The sequence below is a fragment of the Cebus imitator genome, unplaced genomic scaffold (genome assembly GCF_001604975.1).
Source record: "Cebus imitator isolate Cc_AM_T3 unplaced genomic scaffold, Cebus_imitator-1.0 Scaffold26, whole genome shotgun sequence".
In the NCBI taxonomy this organism is placed as follows: Eukaryota; Metazoa; Chordata; class Mammalia; order Primates; family Cebidae; genus Cebus; species Cebus imitator.
In genome coordinates this window covers 10,540,394-10,558,551 of record NW_016107341.1, presented here as the reverse complement: position 1 = coordinate 10,558,551, position 18,158 = coordinate 10,540,394, and the positions used below count along the sequence as shown (strand labels likewise).

General features: G+C 40.4%; 1 protein-coding gene across 1 annotated transcript in view; it reads left to right on the top strand.

Moving 5' to 3' along the window:
- SLC26A5 (solute carrier family 26 member 5) overlaps positions 1-18,158 on the top strand; it is a 78,261-nt gene that overhangs the window by 33,292 nt on the left and 26,811 nt on the right. The window contains exons 5-9 of the mRNA XM_017523061.2: positions 3,296-3,406; positions 4,840-5,006; positions 5,896-6,060; positions 8,063-8,215; positions 17,923-18,005. Coding sequence (XP_017378550.1) covers positions 3,296-3,406; positions 4,840-5,006; positions 5,896-6,060; positions 8,063-8,215; positions 17,923-18,005 — 679 coding nt within the window. The remainder of the gene's footprint in view (positions 1-3,295; positions 3,407-4,839; positions 5,007-5,895; positions 6,061-8,062; positions 8,216-17,922; positions 18,006-18,158) is intronic.

Below are 18,158 nucleotides of genomic sequence, written 5' to 3'. Positions count from 1 at the left end.
AAAAAAAAAAAAAAAAGAAAGAGACCAAACCATACCCAAAAAAGAATTCATCAAGAACAGAAATTAACAGGTCAAATTAAAAACTTTAAAACTGTTGTATCCTTGAAGAGTTATTTTAAAAAAAAGTTGAGTCTGGGCGCGGTAGCTCACGCCTGTAATCCCAGCACTTTGGGAGACCAAGGTGACAGATCACGAGATCAAGAGATCAAGACCATTCAGGCCAGTATGGTGAAACCCTGTCTCTACTAAAAATGCAAAAATTAGCTGGGTGTGGTGGCATACGCCTGTAGTCCCCGCAACTCGGGAGGCTGAGACAGAAGAATTGCTTGAACCTGGGAGACAGAGGTTTACAGTGAGCCCAGATAGTACCACTGCACTCCAGCCTGGCAATAGAGCAGGGCTCTGTCTCAAAAAAAAAAAAAAAAACTGAATCTGTGAAACAAAAACAGGATGTTATTTTGAAAAGAGCATTCAGAGAACAAGAAAGAGCTCATAGGAATTAAAAATATGATAGTAGGAATAAAATATTTAGTCAAGATTGGAAGATAAAGTAGAGGAAATCTCCTGGAAGTAGAAGAAAAAGACAGTAAGAGAGAAAACATGAGAACACCAGAGGATCAAGCCTGATGTCCCATCATATGTCTAATCCTGTGCTAGGATTACAGGCGTGAACCACTGCACCCGGCCTCAATATTTTTTTTATAACTCTTCAAGGATACAATAGTTTTAAAGTTTTTAATTTTGCCCTGTTATTTCTGTTCTTGATGAATTCGTTTTTGGGTATGGTTTGGTCTCTCTTGAAGCTTCATGTTTACTGGCTCTCTTTGTTTATTGATGAGAGTAAGAGAGAAAGAAGAGGGTCAACAGAAGGGAAGAAATGGTCAAAGAGTAATCCCCAGGATTGAAGTCTTGTTTTCAGACTGAGAGGAATACCCAGCAGAATAAATGAAAAATAAAAACATGAAATGAAAAATAAAACACAAATGTCTCCTGCCAGAAGTAGGGGCAGGGGGAGTGCTCTCCTTTCAGAATGCTGATTTAGGAAAATGGAGGTAAATAGAGAAAAACAGCTAAAAGAGTTGGAAGTGATTGCCTCTGAGGAGCAAAACCTGGAGGAAGAGGGGTGCGGCAGAAAAGAGCTGGCTTTTCCAGAGAGCCTTTGACAGCTGCTTGGCTTTTTAAATCATATGCATGCATTTATCTGCTAGAAATAAATTTTTTTAAAAAAAGAACATTTGAGTGACCATGTTATCTTATACATGAAGTTAGGATGCTTTCTCAACTCTTCTTTTGCTAAAGCTGTTTTCTCCACAGCATAACAGTGCATTTAATGAATTTTCTAGTTGTCCCAGAAATCTGGCTGAGCCCCTCAAGCTGAGAACAAAGGGTGCTGATTGCCTACACATTCTGAAGAGGCATGCCAGTCTATCTATGCCAAACTATGAGTGAATGACCCAGGCTCTCTTGAGTGTATCACTTTAACAGAATATATCAGGGAATGAGGAGACTGATTGGGAATGAGAATTTTCCAGGGAGAGGTTAAAACCCCAAAACCATTTTCCTTTCACCTGCAGTCAAGTAAGGAATGACTACAAGAAAGCTACTCAGCGCTGAACAGCGCCCCCTGGAGTTTGTGGAGACTGCTGCCTAATTCTTGCATGAAAACGTCCAGCTGCTCTAAAAAATTAAGTTTTTCAAGTGAACCTGCATTTGGATGTTTACAACAGCTTTATTCATAATTGCCTAACCTCGGAAGCAGTCAAGATGGCCTTCAGTAGACAAATGGATAAATAAACTGTGATACATCCAAACAATGAAATATATTCAGTGTTAAAAAGGAATGAGGTATCAAGCCATGAAAAGACATGAAGGAACCTTAAATGCATATTACTAAGTGAAATAAGTCAACCTGATGTAGCTTAACACTGTGTGATCCCAACTGAATGATACTCAAAAGGCCAAACTAGCCAGGGGCAGTGACTCATGCCTGTGATCCCAGCATTTTGGGAGGCCGAGATGAGCAGATTGCCTGAGCCTAGGAGTTCAAGACCAGCCTGGAAAACATGGGGAAATTCTGTCTCTACGAAAATTATCCAGGCATGATGGTGCACACCTGTAGTCCCAACTACTAGGGAGGATCACTTGAGCCTGGGAGGTTGAGGCTGTTATGAGCTGTGAGCATTCCCCTGCACTCCAGCCTGGGTGACAGAGCAAGACCCTGTCTCTAAAAAAAAAATGGCAAAACTATGAAAGCAGTAAAAAGATCATGAGTTTCCAGGGGATGGCAGAGGAAAGGATGAATAGAGCACAGAGAATTTCTGAGCAGTAAAGGTACTTTATATCATACTATCATAGTGGCTACCTGTCATTGTACATTTGCATAGACTGTACCACACCAAGAGTAAACCTAATGTAAACTATGGACTTTGGGTGATAATGGTAGGTCAGTGTAGGTTCATCACTTGTAACGCATGTGTCACTCTGGTGGGGGATGTTGATTGTGGGGGAGGTTGTGCATAAGGATGGGATATATAGAAAACCTCTGTATCTTTTGCTCAATTTGCTGTGAATCTAAAGCTGATCTTAAGAAGTCTATTTTTAAAAAAAATATCTAAAGGATGGTGTGAACTACCTAGGACAGCAGACTGAGGGAAAGACTCCTTTAGATGGGGTGACCTCTACTTCCAAAGTTCCTTGGGTTAAAATGCCAAGCTTTCCCATTGGATAGCTGGGCATCCTGGAAGGTAACGAGGCTTGGCTCATTTGGTAGGTACTTGCCCAGGAAGATTGCCTACACGATGAGTGTACGCCAGCCGAAAGGACCTAGAAGGCTGTACCTTCTGACAAGAGTCGGAGGGGAGAATATCTAAGAGTCAGGAGGAAAGAGCATTACATAGATTAGGGCATAGTAACTGGGAGGCCCTTATTGCAAAGGGGTCTCTAGAGAACCTACAAAAACACCCTATTAGAGAAAGAGCTCACATTTGTGCATCAACACCAAATCACAGTGGCACCCACTAAGATGGGACTTTTTTCTGTCTTTATCTAATTTGTGGAAGAATAAACCAGAAAAAAAAATCACCTACTGGCAAAAAGGAGATGACAGTGGAAACTCTCAGCCTGGACTGTATTAGCACCGAGGTAAGATGATGTGCAGGATTGGGGTAGGGCAGGTTGCAGCTTAAATTAAGATAGGCTTCACTGTTCATCAGAAATAAAGAACCAAGAGAAAATTACATGTAAACCCCCTGTCTTCTAATGATCTCCCATTTCTGTTCGGTTTTTAATCCCACAGGCTTAGCCTTTGCAATGCTGGCAGCTGTGCCTCCGATATTTGGCTTGTACTCTTCATTTTATCCTGTTATCATGTATTGTTTTTTTGGAACCTCCAGACACATATCCATAGGTAAAAGCTTATACTTGATATTCTAATACCTTTCCTTGTGGATTTCCAACCTTTGCAATGTGCCAAAGAAATAGCATGGTCATTATTAAAAATTGGCTTAATAACAACTTTTGTTACTGCATATACAGTAGGTGCTTTAAAAACCTACACTTGATCAGGCGTGGTGGCTCACGCCTGTAATCCCAACACTTTGGGAGGCCAAGGCGGGTGGATCTCCTGAGGTTAGGAGTTCAAGACCAGCCTGACCAACATGGTGAAACCCCATCTCTACTAAAAATACAAAAATTAGCCAGGCCAGGTGACAGGCACCTGTAATTCCAGCTACTCCAGAGGCTGAGGCAACAGAATCGCTTCAACCCAGGAGGCAGAGATTGCAGTGAGCCATGATCACACCACTGCGCTCCAGTTTGGGCAACAGAGCGAAACTCTGTCCAAAAAAAAAAAAAAAAAAAAGACCCACTCCTCCCAAGATTTTTAGAACTTCAACTTTTTTATAATCCTGGGATAATAAAACATAATTTTCTTGTGTAAAAGGGCAATTGTTGAAATCTGTGAAATGAGATAAATGCTTGATTTCATAATGTAATTTGCCAGCATCTGGTTTTTCTTTTTATACTAGTGGTAGTATTTCAAGTTCCTAATCACTTTGCATGTATTTCATTTTTGTTATATTTGGGGCTCTGAATTATACATATTTTCTTTTTAGTTTATCAGAGGCACATAGATTTCATAATAGTTCTGGTGCTGCTTAAGGCTACAACCAAACTCTCACACACATTCCAGATATCTATTTTGGGGCAACATACCCCCAAAACGTAGCAGCTTTGCAACAACAATCATGTTAGTATCTTCCATAGTAACTGCAGGTGAGGACTTGGGAAGGGCTGGTCTAGGTAATTCTTCCTCTCTCCCTTTTTCCTCCCTCCCTTCCCTCTTCCCTGCCTTCCTTTCTGCATGTAGTCCCAGGAATTCTCCACCTGGCCTAGTTGGAGCTTTCTTACACATGGTGACTCAGAGCTTCAGCAGAAGTATCACAGCTTTCAGGTGGAAGCTGCAGCCCTTTTATTACCTAGCCTCGGAAGTCACACAACGTCACTTCTGTTGCATCCTTTTGATTACTAACAAGTCAAAGCCAACCCAAATTCAAGGAGAGAGAAATTAGACTCCACATCTTGATGGGGAAATGTCAAGAAGAATATGTGTGTGGAAGATATTGTTTTGGCTACTTTTGGAAAATATAGTCTGCATACACACACACACACATTGCTCTCACACCCCAGGGCAGGACTCCAAAGTAGGGAGTGTGGTCTTCTTTCAAGCATGGCTTCTTGACCTCACCTGTGTCTCTTGGTATACTGGCAAAAAGCACATCAGATGCTATGAATTAGTGTCCTTGAACCCTGAACAGGGATCTTCATGCTTTATTATTTCAGGTCCTTTTGCTGTTATTAGCCTGATGATTGGTGGTGTGGCTGTTCGATTAGTACCAGATGATATAGTCATTCCAGGAGGAGTAAACGCAACCAATGGCACAGAAGCCAGAGATGCCTTGAGAGTGAAAGTCGCCATGTCTGTGACCTTACTTTCAGGAATCATTCAGGTAACACTCAAAGATGGGGAAATGGACTGTCTCATTTGTTAACCTAACAAGTATCTGCTGAGTGCTCTTGGCTGGTTTTACTAAGCGGTAGGCAGGGTCAGCCATCAAAACTCCAGAGCTCTGGGAGTAACTGCAGACCAACCGCATGCCTTATTCACAACTGTGAGTGACCATCAAGCAGTCTTCAGGTGGGTGCTTTAAAGATCCCAAAAGCAAGACAAGCTTGACACAGCAGGATTGATTAGTGCTGGAAGAGGACATTCCTCTCTGCTTGGAAGAAATATCCAGTGATCATGATCATGCACTTCAGTGTAAGTGGTGAAGCATGCCCCCAGCTCCATGGGAGAGGGACGGCATTAGTGTGGCCAATGCACTGTGGGGCACCAAGCCACTCCAGACCTTCCATTGTTTTCTGTATAACCAGTAATTGATTTGGTCGCTACTTACCCACTTCAGATACCAGTTTGCAGTGTTAGAAAATGGTTCAGAGGCTGGATGCAGTGGCTCACGCCTGTAATCCCAGCACTTCGGGAGGCAGAGGTGGGCAGATCACAAGATCAGGAGTTTTGAGACCAGCCTGGCCAACATAGTGAAACCCTGTCTCTACTAAATATACAAAAGTTATCCACGTGTGGCGGCACGCACCTATAATCCCAGCTCCTCGGGAGGCTGAGACAGGAGAACTGCTTGAGCCCAGGAGACGGAGGTTATAGTGAGCCAAGACCATACCATTTCACTCCCACCTGGGTGACAGAACAAGACTCCATCTCAAAAAAAAAAAAAAAGAAAGAAAAGAAAATGGTCCAGAAAGAACTTGTATATTTGCTGTGGGTCATAACTTCCTGAACTTTCATGTGATTTATTTGTTTCTTTGTCATTAAAAAAATAGTTTTGCCTAGGTGTCTGTAGGTTCGGATTTGTGGCCATATATCTCACAGAGCCTCTGGTCCGCGGGTTTACTACCGCAGCAGCCGTGCATGTCTTCACCTCTATGTTAAAATACCTGTTTGGAGTTAAAACAAAGCGGCACAGTGGAATCTTTTCAGTGGTGTATGTAAGTAAACAACTACCTGACGTTCTGGTACTTGTTTTTTCTTCTTTATCTCCGCCCCCCCCCGCTTCTATTCTGTACCTCTTTTTAGTTTCAAGACTCATTTTTCTTTTTTTCCAAGAATTCCCATAAAAAGGGAAAAGCCCATTTACTCTAAGGTTTTCTGACAAGAGTGTTACAAAGAGGACTAAACCTTAAAATCTCTATTATTAATATGCAATATTTCCCACTTTACAAGGAATTTTTTGCTAGGTCTTTATTTGATGACTGCATCATCACTCTAATTAGGTGAAGAGAGAACTTTTTCTTACAACCAAATTATGGTCTCTTTGGAAACTAACAAATAATTTAAAGGCATAAGGGGAGAACATATCTCTGTCAAAAACTGCTAATTCAAGCTGGCAAAAAAAATGAGGCTATAAAAGATTAAACTAACATAAATCTTTTAGTTATACACACCAATTACCAAACTCAGAGAAAATATAAATTATTTGCAGGCACTTAGGGAACAATGGTAATAACTGATCGTTTTGAAATTGATCATGTGAAACTGATCACAAATTCTAAAAATTTAATGCTTTTTCACACAGTGCAATATAATTAAAAATCAAAAACTAAACATAGCTTTAAAACTCCCATAGATTTAGAAACAAAAAAAAATTTCTAAATGACCGCTGAATTAAAAAACATTAGGAAATAATTAGAATGAATTGACAGTAGAAGTACTACATATCAAAACCTCTGAGATGCTGTTAAAGCTATCCTTAGAAGGAGAGGCCTGTAGCCTTTGTGGATATTTATGTGCCAGGCACTCCTAGGTGCCAAAATGCAGCTGTGAGCTGAGAAGATATAAGTGTTGCCCTCTGGAGCTTTTAGTCCAGTGTGAAGATAGTAAACCATTAATTGCATACATGTGTAATCAATTACAATTTGTGTTGAGTGCTATGAAGAAGAAGTACCAGCTGCTCTGAATGTTAGGGAGACCTTTAGGAGTCTAGGAAAGGCACTTTGAGGAAGTGACATTTGAGTCCTTGACTGATTATAATGGAATCCGACTTTGGGAATATTCTCTAAATAACAAAATTATTAGTTTCCCATTAATAGTTGTTATCATACTTCTTACTCTAAGGCTTCTTGAAATGCCTTGTCACAAAGGAAACAAAACATACTGAGTACTCTAGGCATTGACAGGAAAGGGTGCATGGCCTGGGCTGACTGGGAAGTCTACTTTATTGGGTTTCAAATGAGAACTGACTATATTTGAGGTGCCCAGATGGTAAACCTAGGATATATTTCAGTAGATTTCTTCTCTAGTTCTCCTGGGCTCCTTTCCCAAACATCAGCACTCTTGACTTCAAAGTCCTGCTAACAATAATTTCTCCCTCTTTGAGCTCCTAAAAGCTTTTCTATGTATTCACCTTTGTAGTACTTTGCTATCAACCCTTAATTCTTTGCAAGTGCTCAGGACTCAGCTTCAGGGTTCCTTTTCTGAATTTTATAATATTACATTGAGACATTAGCATATGATAAGAATAATTGTTTGATGAGAATAACAACTATAAGGCTGGGCATGGTGGCTCACGCCTGTAATCCCAGCACTTTGGGAGGCCAAGGCAGGTGGATTACTTGAGGTCAGGAGTTCGAGACCAGCCTGACCAACGTAGTGAAACCTCATGTCTACTAAAAATATAAAAATTAGCTGGGCATGACAGCAATCCCAGCTACTCAGGAAGCTAAGCCAGGAGAATTGCTTGAACCTGGGAGGCAGAGACTCTGTCTCAAAAAAAAAAAAGAACTATTTTAGAAAGTAACAACCATAAAGTTGTAGACTGAGAAAAAATGTCTCCTAATTGGTGGAAGCTACAAAGAGAGATTTCAGCCTGAGAACTTTCAACTAGACATATCTAATAATGGAATGGCTGGTGTGATTTAGTACACTAGAGTTTCTCTGTCTCTGTTAGGGGCGATTTCTTGATATAAACATCCAGTGTTCACTGTGTTACAGAGTACAGTTGCTGTGTTGCAGAATGTTAAAAACCTCAACGTGTGTTCCCTAGGCGTTGGGCTGATGGTGTTTGGTTTGCTGTTGGGTGGCAAGGAGTTTAATGAGAGATTTAAAGAGAAATTGCCGGCACCTATTCCTTTAGAGTTCTTTGCGGTAAGTTACCTTGGGTCAATGACCTATTCAACTTCTATGACTGCATTTACTTATTTCTGTAAGGGATTTTGGAGTAGATGAAAAAGGACTTTTTTGCTCTCAATTCTGCCAAAAGAAGTTTACAATTTGTCAAAGAAATTTGACTGTTTCATTGAAAAAGAAGCAGAAAAAGCCTTAAAACAGATGCAGATGATTTTTTAAATTACGTATAAGATAATATGTAAAAATTTTAACATTAATTATAAGTGATGGGATTAGGGATAATTTTTTCTCAAATTTTTATTGGCTAATTGTTTTATAATAAGTACATATTACTTTAATAACCTAAAAAAAATCCATTTCCATTTTGACAAGGTAAGGGTTCCCAAACTTTCTCCATTTCTTGATGCTCCTTCGCCAGAAGAAATAACAGTTCCATTTATTAAGTAGTTGGGTCCAAACAGCTTAATAATATTTATGATTAACAACTTAGTAGCTGCTTATAAAAATATGCACATAAAATAGAATAAAAATATTATGTTCTTGAGTAACCACAATTATTTAATCATGGAATGTGTATGCCTGATGGGTACTGCACAGATCCTCAAACCTCAGAATCAGAAAGGACACTGCTACCCTCATTTCCTGTTCACATGAATATTTATATGGTTCCTGCTTTTTCATCACAGCAATAACTGAACACCCAGCTTTGCAAAAATATGGCATTATTGAAAGGAGAACAGTGTTCAAATTGTGAACTACTGCAGCTGGAAGTTTGCACAGTGCCCAACAGATGTCACTGTTTCCCTGATGAACTTTTAATATCCAAAGTGTTCCATAGAGTACCTTTGGCACCACTGGATTGTTTGCACATGTGTGGGAGCCGCAAATATAAGAAATGAAGAGTAGGCTGGGCATGGTGACTCACTCCTGTAATCCCAGCACTTTGGGAGGCCAAGGCAGGCAGATCTCTTTAGGCCAGAAGTTCCAGGCCAGCCTGGTCAACATGGTGAAACCCTGTCTCTACTAAAAATACAAAAAATTAGCCAGGTGTGGTGACATGCACCTGCCATCCCAGCTACTTGGGAGACTGAGGCATGACAATTGCATGAACCTGGGAGGCGAGGGTTGCAATGAGCCAAGATTGCATTTCTGCACTCCAATCTGGTAACAGAGCAAGAGTCCATCTCAAAAGAAATGAAGAGTAGATTTGCCGGTAAAGGGCTGGCAAGATGGCCGAATAGGAACAGCACTGGTCTGCAGCTCCCAACAAGATCAACACAGAAGGCAGGTGATTTCTGCATTTCCAACTGTCTTACCCGGCTGGCTCATCTCATTGGGACTGGTTAGACAGTGGGTGCAGCCGACAGAGGGCAAACAGAAGCAGGGTGGGGTGTTGCCTCACCCAGGAAGTGCAAGGGGTCGGGGAACTCCCTCCACAAGCCAAGGGAAGCCGTGAGGGACTGTGCCATTGTGTACTCCGACCCAGACATTACGTTTTTCCCATGGTCTTCACAACCCGCAGACCAGGAGATTCTCTCAGGTACCTACACCACCAGGGCCTTGGGTTTTAAGCACAAATCTGGGTAACTGTTTGGGCAGACACCAAGCTAGCTGTAGGAGTTTTTTTTCCATACCCCAGTGGCACCTGGAATGCCAACAAGACAGAACCATTCACTCCCCTGGAAAAGGGGCTGAAGACAGGGATCCAAGTGGTCTACCTCAGCGGATCCCACCCCAAAGGAGCCCAGCAAGCAAAGACCCACTGGCTTGAAATTCTCGCTGCCAGCACAGCAGTCTGAAGGTGACCTGGGACGCTTAAGCTTGGTGCAGGGAGGGGCATCTGCCATTAATGAGGCTTGAGTAGGCAGTTTTCCCCTCATAGTGTAAACGAAGCTTCCAGTAAATTCGAACTGGGCAGAGCCAACCATGTCTCGGCAAAGCTGCTGTAGCCAGACTGCCTGACTAAATTTCTCCTCTTTGAGCAGGGCATCTCTGAAAGAAAGGCAGCAGCCCCAATAAGGGGCTTACAGATAGAACTTCCGTCTCCCTGGGACAGAGCACCTGGGGGAAGGGGAAGCTGTGGGTGCAGCTTTAGAAGACTTAAACATTCCTGGCTGCTGGCTCTAAAGAGAGCAGCAGATCTCTAAGCACAATGCTTGAGCTCTGCTGAAAGACAGACTGCCTTCTCAACTGGGAGACACCTCCCAGCAGCGGTCAGCAGACACCTCATACAGGAGAGATCCAGCTGGAATCCGGGGGTGGGGTGCCCCTCTGGGATGAAGCTTCCAGAGGAAGGAGTAGGCAGCATCCTGGTTTTCTGCAGCCTTCATTGGTGATACCTAAGTAAACAGGGTCTGGAGTGGACCTCCAGCAAACTCCAGCAGACCTGCAGAAGAGGGGACTGTTAGAAGGAAAACAAATAAGAAAGGAATAGCATCAACATCAACAAAAAGGACATCCACACAAAAACTCCATCCAAAGGTTACCAACATCAAAGACAAAATGTGGATAAATCCATGAAGATGAAGGAAAAAACAGCTCAAAAAGGGTGAAAATTCCAAAAACCAGAACACCTCCTCTCCTCCAAGGATCTCAACTCCTCACCAGCAAGGAAACAAAACTGGATGGAGAATGAATTTGACTGACAAAAGTAGGCTTCAGAAGGTGGGTAATAACAAAATCCTCCAAGCTAAAGGAGCATGTTCTAACCCAGTGCAAGGAAGCTAAGAACCTTGAAAAAAAGATTAAAGGAATTGCTACGGAGAATGACGAGTTTAGAAAAGAACATAAATGACCTGATGGAGCTGCAAAACACAGCACGAGAACTTTGTGAAGCATGCACGAGTATCAATAGGCGAATTGATCAAGTAGAAGAAAGGATATCAGAGATTGAATATCAGCTTAAAGAAATACAGTAAGAAGAATGAAAAGGAATGAACAAAGCTTCCAAGAAATATGGGACACTGTGAAAAGACCAAACCTACGTTTGGTTGGTGTACCTGAAAGTGGCAGGGAGAATGGAACCAAGTTGGAAAACACTCTTCAGGCTACTATCCAGGAGAACTTTCCCAACCTAGCAAGACAAGCCAACATTAAAATTCAGGAAATACAGAGAACGCCACAAAGATACTCCTCAAGAAGAGCAACCCCAAAATACATAATCATCAGATTCACGAAGGTTGAAATAAAGAAAAATATATTAAGAGCAGCCAGTGAGAAAGGTGAGGTTACCCACAAAGGGAAGCCTATCAGACTAACAGCGGATCTCTCTGCAGAAACCCTACATGCCAGAAAAGAGTAAGGGCCAATATTCAACATGCTTAAAGAAAAGAATTTTCATCCCAGAATTTCATATCCAGCCAAACTAAGCTTCATAAGTGAAAGAAAAATAAAATCCTTTACAGACAATCAAATACTGAGAGATTTTATCACCACCAGACCTGCTTTACAAGAGCTTCTGATGGAAGCACTAAATATGGAAAAGAAAAACCAGTACCAGCCACTACAAAAACATACTAAATTGTAAAGACAATTGACACTATAAAGAAACAGCATCAATTAATGGGCAAAATAACCAGCTAGCATCATAATGACAGGGTCAAATTCACATATAACAATATTAGCCTTGGCCAGGTGCAGTGGCTCACGCCTGTAATCCCAGCACTTTGGGAGGCCAAGGTGGGCAGATCACGAGGTCAGGAGATCAAGACCATCCAGGCCAAAATGGTGAAACCCCATCTCTACTAAAAATAGAAAAAAAAATAGCTGGGCATGGCAGTGCACATCTGTAGTCCCAGCTACTCAGGAGACTGAACAGGAGAATTGCTTGAACCCAATAGGTGGAGATTGCAGTGAGCCAAGATAGCGCCACTGCACTACAGCCTGGGTGACAGTGCAAGACTCCATTTCAAAAAAAAAAAAAATTAACATTAAATGTAAATGAGCTAAATGCCCCAATTAAAAGACACAGGCTGGCAAATTGGATAGAGTCAAGACCCATGGATGTACTGTATTCAGGAGTCCCATCTCATGTGCAAAGAAACACATAGGCTCAAAATAAAGAAATGGAAGAAGATTTACCAAGAAGATGGAAAGAAAAGAAAGCAGGGGTTACAATCCTAGTCTCTGATAAAATGGACTTTAAACCAACAAAGATTTAAAAAAGATAAAGAAGGATATTACATGGTAAAGGGATCAATGCAACGAGAAGCGCTACTGATCCTAAATATATATGCATATAATACAGGAGCACCCAGATCCTTAAAGCAAGTTCTTAGAGATCTACAAAGAGACTTAGACTCCCACACAATAATAGTGGGAGACTTTAACACCCCGTCAATATTAGATCAACAAGACTGAAAATTAACAAGGATATTCAGGACTTGAACTCAGCTCTGGACCAAGCAAACCTAACACACATTTACAGAACTCTCTACCCTAGATCAACAGAATATGTGTTCTTCTCAGCACTACATCGCACTTATTCTAAAATCCACCACATAATTGAAAGTAAAACACTCCTCAGCAAATACAAAAGAATGGAAATCATGACAAACAGTCTCTCAGACCACAGTGCAATCAAATTATAACTCGGGATTAAGAAACCCACTCAAAACAGCACAACTACATGAAAACTGAACAACCTGCTCCTGAATGACTAGTAGGTAAATATGAAATTAAAGCAGAAATAAATAAGTTCTTTGAAACCAATGAGAACAAAGACACAATGTACCAGAATCTCTGGGACACAGGTAAAGCAGTGATTAGAGGGAAATTTATAGCATTGAATACCCACAGGAGAAAGTGGGAGAGATCTAAAATTGACACTCTAACATCACAATTAAAAGAACTAGAGAAGCAAGAGCAAGCAAATTCAAAAGCTAGCAGAAGACAAGAAATAACTAAAATCAGAACATAACTGAAGGAGATAGAGACATGAAAAACCCTTCAAAAAATCAATAAATACAGGAGCTGGTTTTCTGAAAAGGTTAACAAAATAAATAGACTGCTAGCCAGACTAATAAAGAAGAAAAGAGAGAAGAATCAAATAGACACAATAAAAAATGATAATGGGAGATCACTTCTGATACCACAGAAATACAAACTACAATCAATACTATAAACACCTCTACACAAATAAACTAGAAAATCTAGAAGAAATGAATAAATTCCTGGACACAAGTCTCCCAAGACTACACCAGTAAGAAGTTGTATCCCTGAATAGACCAATAACAAGTTATAAAATTGAGGCAGTAATTAATAGCTTACCAACCAAAAAAAATCCCAGGACCACATGGATTCACAGCCAAATTCTGTTGGATGTACAAAGAGGAGCTGGTACCATTTCTTCAGAAACTAAACAATAGAAAAAGAGGGACTAATTCCTAACTCATTTTATGAGACCAGCATCATCCTAATACCAAAACCTGGCAGAGACACAACAAAAAAAGAAATTTCAGGCCAATATCCCTGATGAACATCGACGTGAAAATCCACCCCCAAAAATAGTGGCAAACTGAATCTAGCAGCACATCAAAAAGCTTATCCATCACAATCAAGTTGGCTTCCTTCATGGGATGCAAGCCTGGTTCAATATACACAAATCAATAAATGTAATCTATCACACAAACAGAATCAATGACAAAACCCATATGATTATCTCAATAGATGCAAAAAAAGGCCTTCGATAAAATTCAACACAGCCTCATGCTAAAAACTCTGAATAAACTAGGTATCAATGGAACATATCTGAAAATAATAACAGCTATTTATGACAAACCCACAGCCAGTATCATACTGAAAGCTGGAAGCATTCCTTTTGAAAACTGGCACAAGACAACGATGCCCTCTGTCACCACTCCTATTCAACATAGTATTGGAAGTTCTGGCCAGGGCAATCAAGCATGAGAAAGAATTAAAGCATATCCAAATAGGGAGAGAGGAAGTCAAATTGCAGATAACATGATTGTATATTTAGAAAACCCCATCATCTCAGCCCAAAATCTCCGTAAGCTGATAAGCAACTTCAACAAAATCTCAGGATACAAAATCAGTGTGCAAACATCACAAGCATTGCTATACACCAATAATAGACAAACAGAGAGCCAAATCATGAGTGAATTCCCATTCACCATTGCTACAAAGAGAATAAAATACCTAGGAATACAACTTACAAGGGATGTGAAGGACCTCTTCAAGAAGAACTACAAAACACTGCTTTATAGGAGAGGACACAAACAAATGGAAAAACATTCCATGCTCATGGTTAGGAAGAATCAATATTGTGAAAATGGCCATACTGCCCAAAGTAATTTATATGTTCAAAGCTATTCCCATCAAGCTACCATTGACTTTCTTCACAGAATTAGAAAAATCTATTTTAAATTTCATATGGAACCAAAAAAGAGCCTGTATAGCCAAGACAATCCTAAGCAAAAAGAACAAAGCTGGAGGCATCACACTACCTGACTTCAAACTATACTAAAAGGCTACCGTAACAAAAACAGCATGGTACTGGTACCAAAAGAGCTATATATAGGCCAATAGAACAGAACAGAGGCCTCAGAAATGATAACACATCTACAACCATCTGATGTTTGACAAACCTGACAAACAAGCAATGGAGAAAGGATTCCCTATTTAATAAATGGTACTGGGAAAACTGGCTAGTCATATGCAGAAAACTGAAACTGGACCCTTCCTTACACCTTATACAAAAATTAACTCAAGATGAATTAAAGACTTAACATAAAACATAAAACCATAAAAACCCTAGAAGAAAACCTAGGCAATACTATTCAGGACATAGGCATGGATAAAGACTTTATGACTATAACACCAAAAGCAATGGCCACAAAAGCCAAAATTGACACATGGGATCTAATTAAAGAGCTTCTGCACAGCAGAAGAAACTATAATAGTGAACAGGCAACCTACAGAATGGGAGAAAATTTTTGCAAGCTACCCATCTGACAAAGGGCTAATATCCAGAATCTACAAGGAACTTAAACAAATTTACAAGAAAAAAACAAAAAGTGGGCAAAGGATATGAACAGACACTTCTCAAAAGAAGACATTTATGCAGCCAACATACATATAGAAAAAAGCTCATCATCACTGGTCATTAGAGAAATGCAAATTAAAACCACAATGAGATATCATCTCACACCAGTTAGAATGGTGATCATTAAAAAGTCAGGAAACAACAGATGCTGGAGAGGATGTAGAGAAATAGGAACACTTTACACTGTTTGTAGGAGTGTAAATTAGTTCAACCACTGTGGAAGACAGTGTGGTGACTCCTCAATGATCTGGAACCAGAAATACTATTTGACCCAGCAATCCCATTACTGGGTATATACCCAAAGGATTATAAATCATTCTGCTATAAAGATGCATGCACACGTGTGTTTATTGCAGCACTATTCACAATAGCAAAGACTTGGAACTAACACAAATGCCCATCAGTGATAGACTGGATAAAGAAAATGTGGCACATATACACCATGGAATACTATGCAGCCATAAAAAAGAATGAGTTCATGTCCTTTGCAGGGACATGGATGAAGCTGGAAAACATCATTCTCAGCAAACTAACACAGGAACAGAAAACCAAACACCACATGTTCTCACTCCTAAGTGGGAGTTGAACAATGAGAACACATGGACACAGGAAGGGGAACATCACATACCAGGGCCTGTCAAGAGGTGGGGGAGTAAGGGAGTAAGTAACATTAGGAGAAATACCTAATGTAGATGACAGGTTGATGGGTGCAGCAAACCACCATAGCACGTGTATACCTATGTAACAAATCTGCACATTCTGCATATGAATCCCAGAACTTAAAGTATAGTTTTAAAAAAGTCTTTTTAAATGAAGAGTATAGGTGTCTGATCCAAATTTTGCAAAAAGTTCTAGCTATGAAAACCACTGGCTGATGTACCTCACAAGGAAGCCAATATCTTCTATCCTTTTCTTTGCCTCAGTCTTGTCTACATGCCATTAGTACCTTTTAGCAGGCAAAAATTATCTCTAACAGTTTCAAAACCTCTTCTCTCACTGGGGCTAGGCACAGAGTTCCTGTGTCGACTTGTAGTATAGCAAGATGCTCTGAGCACCTTTGTGTGGGAAAGTGGAGAGGCAAGCCCCAACTATAAAGTAAATGATGCAACTTGTCTCTCCTGCTTTGGTTACTAACTCTGTTTTCCAGATTCCCTTTAAAGATGCTTCCATGTTTCCCAGGGGAATTGTTCCCCAGCATTCTAGAAAGTTTAGGGACAGCATCTTTATGACTCCCTTTAAGCATAAAATTTATTTTTTATTATAAAAACATTTTTTGAGTTTTGCATTCTATTTTATAATACATCTATTTGTGCGGATAGGAAAACAATGGTTTAAATTACTTACCACTGTGTAAAATTAATGCTCCAGGAGCTTGAGCCATATTTATCGTGTAGATTCGAATATTCTAGGCACTCTGCTAGTTAGATACACACAAAAATGCAATTAGGGGTGACAAAAATAGGCCAGGAGAGGTGGCTCATGCCTATAATCCCAACACTTTGGGAGGCCAAGGTGAGCAGATCACCTGAGGTCAGAAGTTCAAGACCAGCCTGACCAACATGGACAAACCCCATCTCTACTAAAAATACAAAATTAGCTGGGTGTCGTGGCTTATGCCTGTAATCCCAGCTACTGGGGAGACTAAGGCAGGAGAATTGCTTGAACCCGAAAGGAGGAGGTTGCAGTGAGCTGAGATCGCTCCATTGCACTCCAACCTGAGCAACAAGAGCAAAACTCCATCTCAAAAAAAAAAAAATGGTGATGAAAATAATTGTCATCAATAGAAAAGGATCCTTCCATCAAAGGAGCCAGAACCATCCATGCCCCTGGTCTCCCAGGCTGCTATTTATAATAATAAGCTTATCTTATTTGTTTCCTATAGTGGCCATCCCCAGGAGGGACTGTCTTCCTTCCCTGGCCAACCCTTATTTCTCCTCTTCTGGATAACACACTCAGAAAGTTCTATAGGCAATAGTTCCTGGTCACAGAGCAAATTGCTATCACACCTTTTGTTATGTTTCCCTTCTTGTAACTCATTAGGGATTGTAGTTTACACCCCTAGTAAATCTATGCCCTGCCAATCCAGGATGGCCTTATATACAGTGACCCTCTGTTTGATGTACAGTTCCACTCTGACTTTGTAGCTGAAATGAAAGGAGACAGCTATGGGTTACTGCTGGGGGTCTCTCACTGCACTTGGGGCTGCTGTCCTGGAAACACGATCAGCAGAAGGATTCTAAATCCAAACATACATTTAGTAATCATACAGTCGTTGTACCTCAAAGTCCACAGTTAAATGTCCTTTATTCATAACATTGTGGCCAGAGACTCATTTCACCCGCCCTAAAGGTAAGGACAATGTTTGAAAGGCTTTATGGACTTTTTCTGTTGCAGTCAACTAGCCGGAACACCTCAGTGTAGGAGAGGACAAAGCATGAAGAAAATTCCAGGTCATAAAGAAACTGTGGAGTTCATTTTAATTATGTGGGGTAGGGTCATTAAGAGAAGTTAGAATTGTTGAAGCTAATGGTAATTCTTCTTTTTAAATCTCAGTATTAAAAGTGAGAATAGATTTGGCTTGACTAACATATTCTTTGAAGCTGATTTTTGTGGTATTTGAGTATTCATCTCTAAAGGTGCATTTGGATTTGTGTCTTTTTAGGTGGTAATGGGAACTGGCATTTCAGCTGGGTTTAACTTGAAAGAATCATACAATGTGGATGTCGTTGGAACGCTTCCTCTAGGGTAGGAAAGTAGTTTTAAGTAACAGTGTGACTGAAATAATCAATGGATCTATTGCCTCTAACTCTTACTTTAGTACTCTTGCAATGAAAAATAATCTTTTTTTTTTTTTTCTATACATCAAATAGCTGAGGGTTTTAGGGGATTTGGAAACTT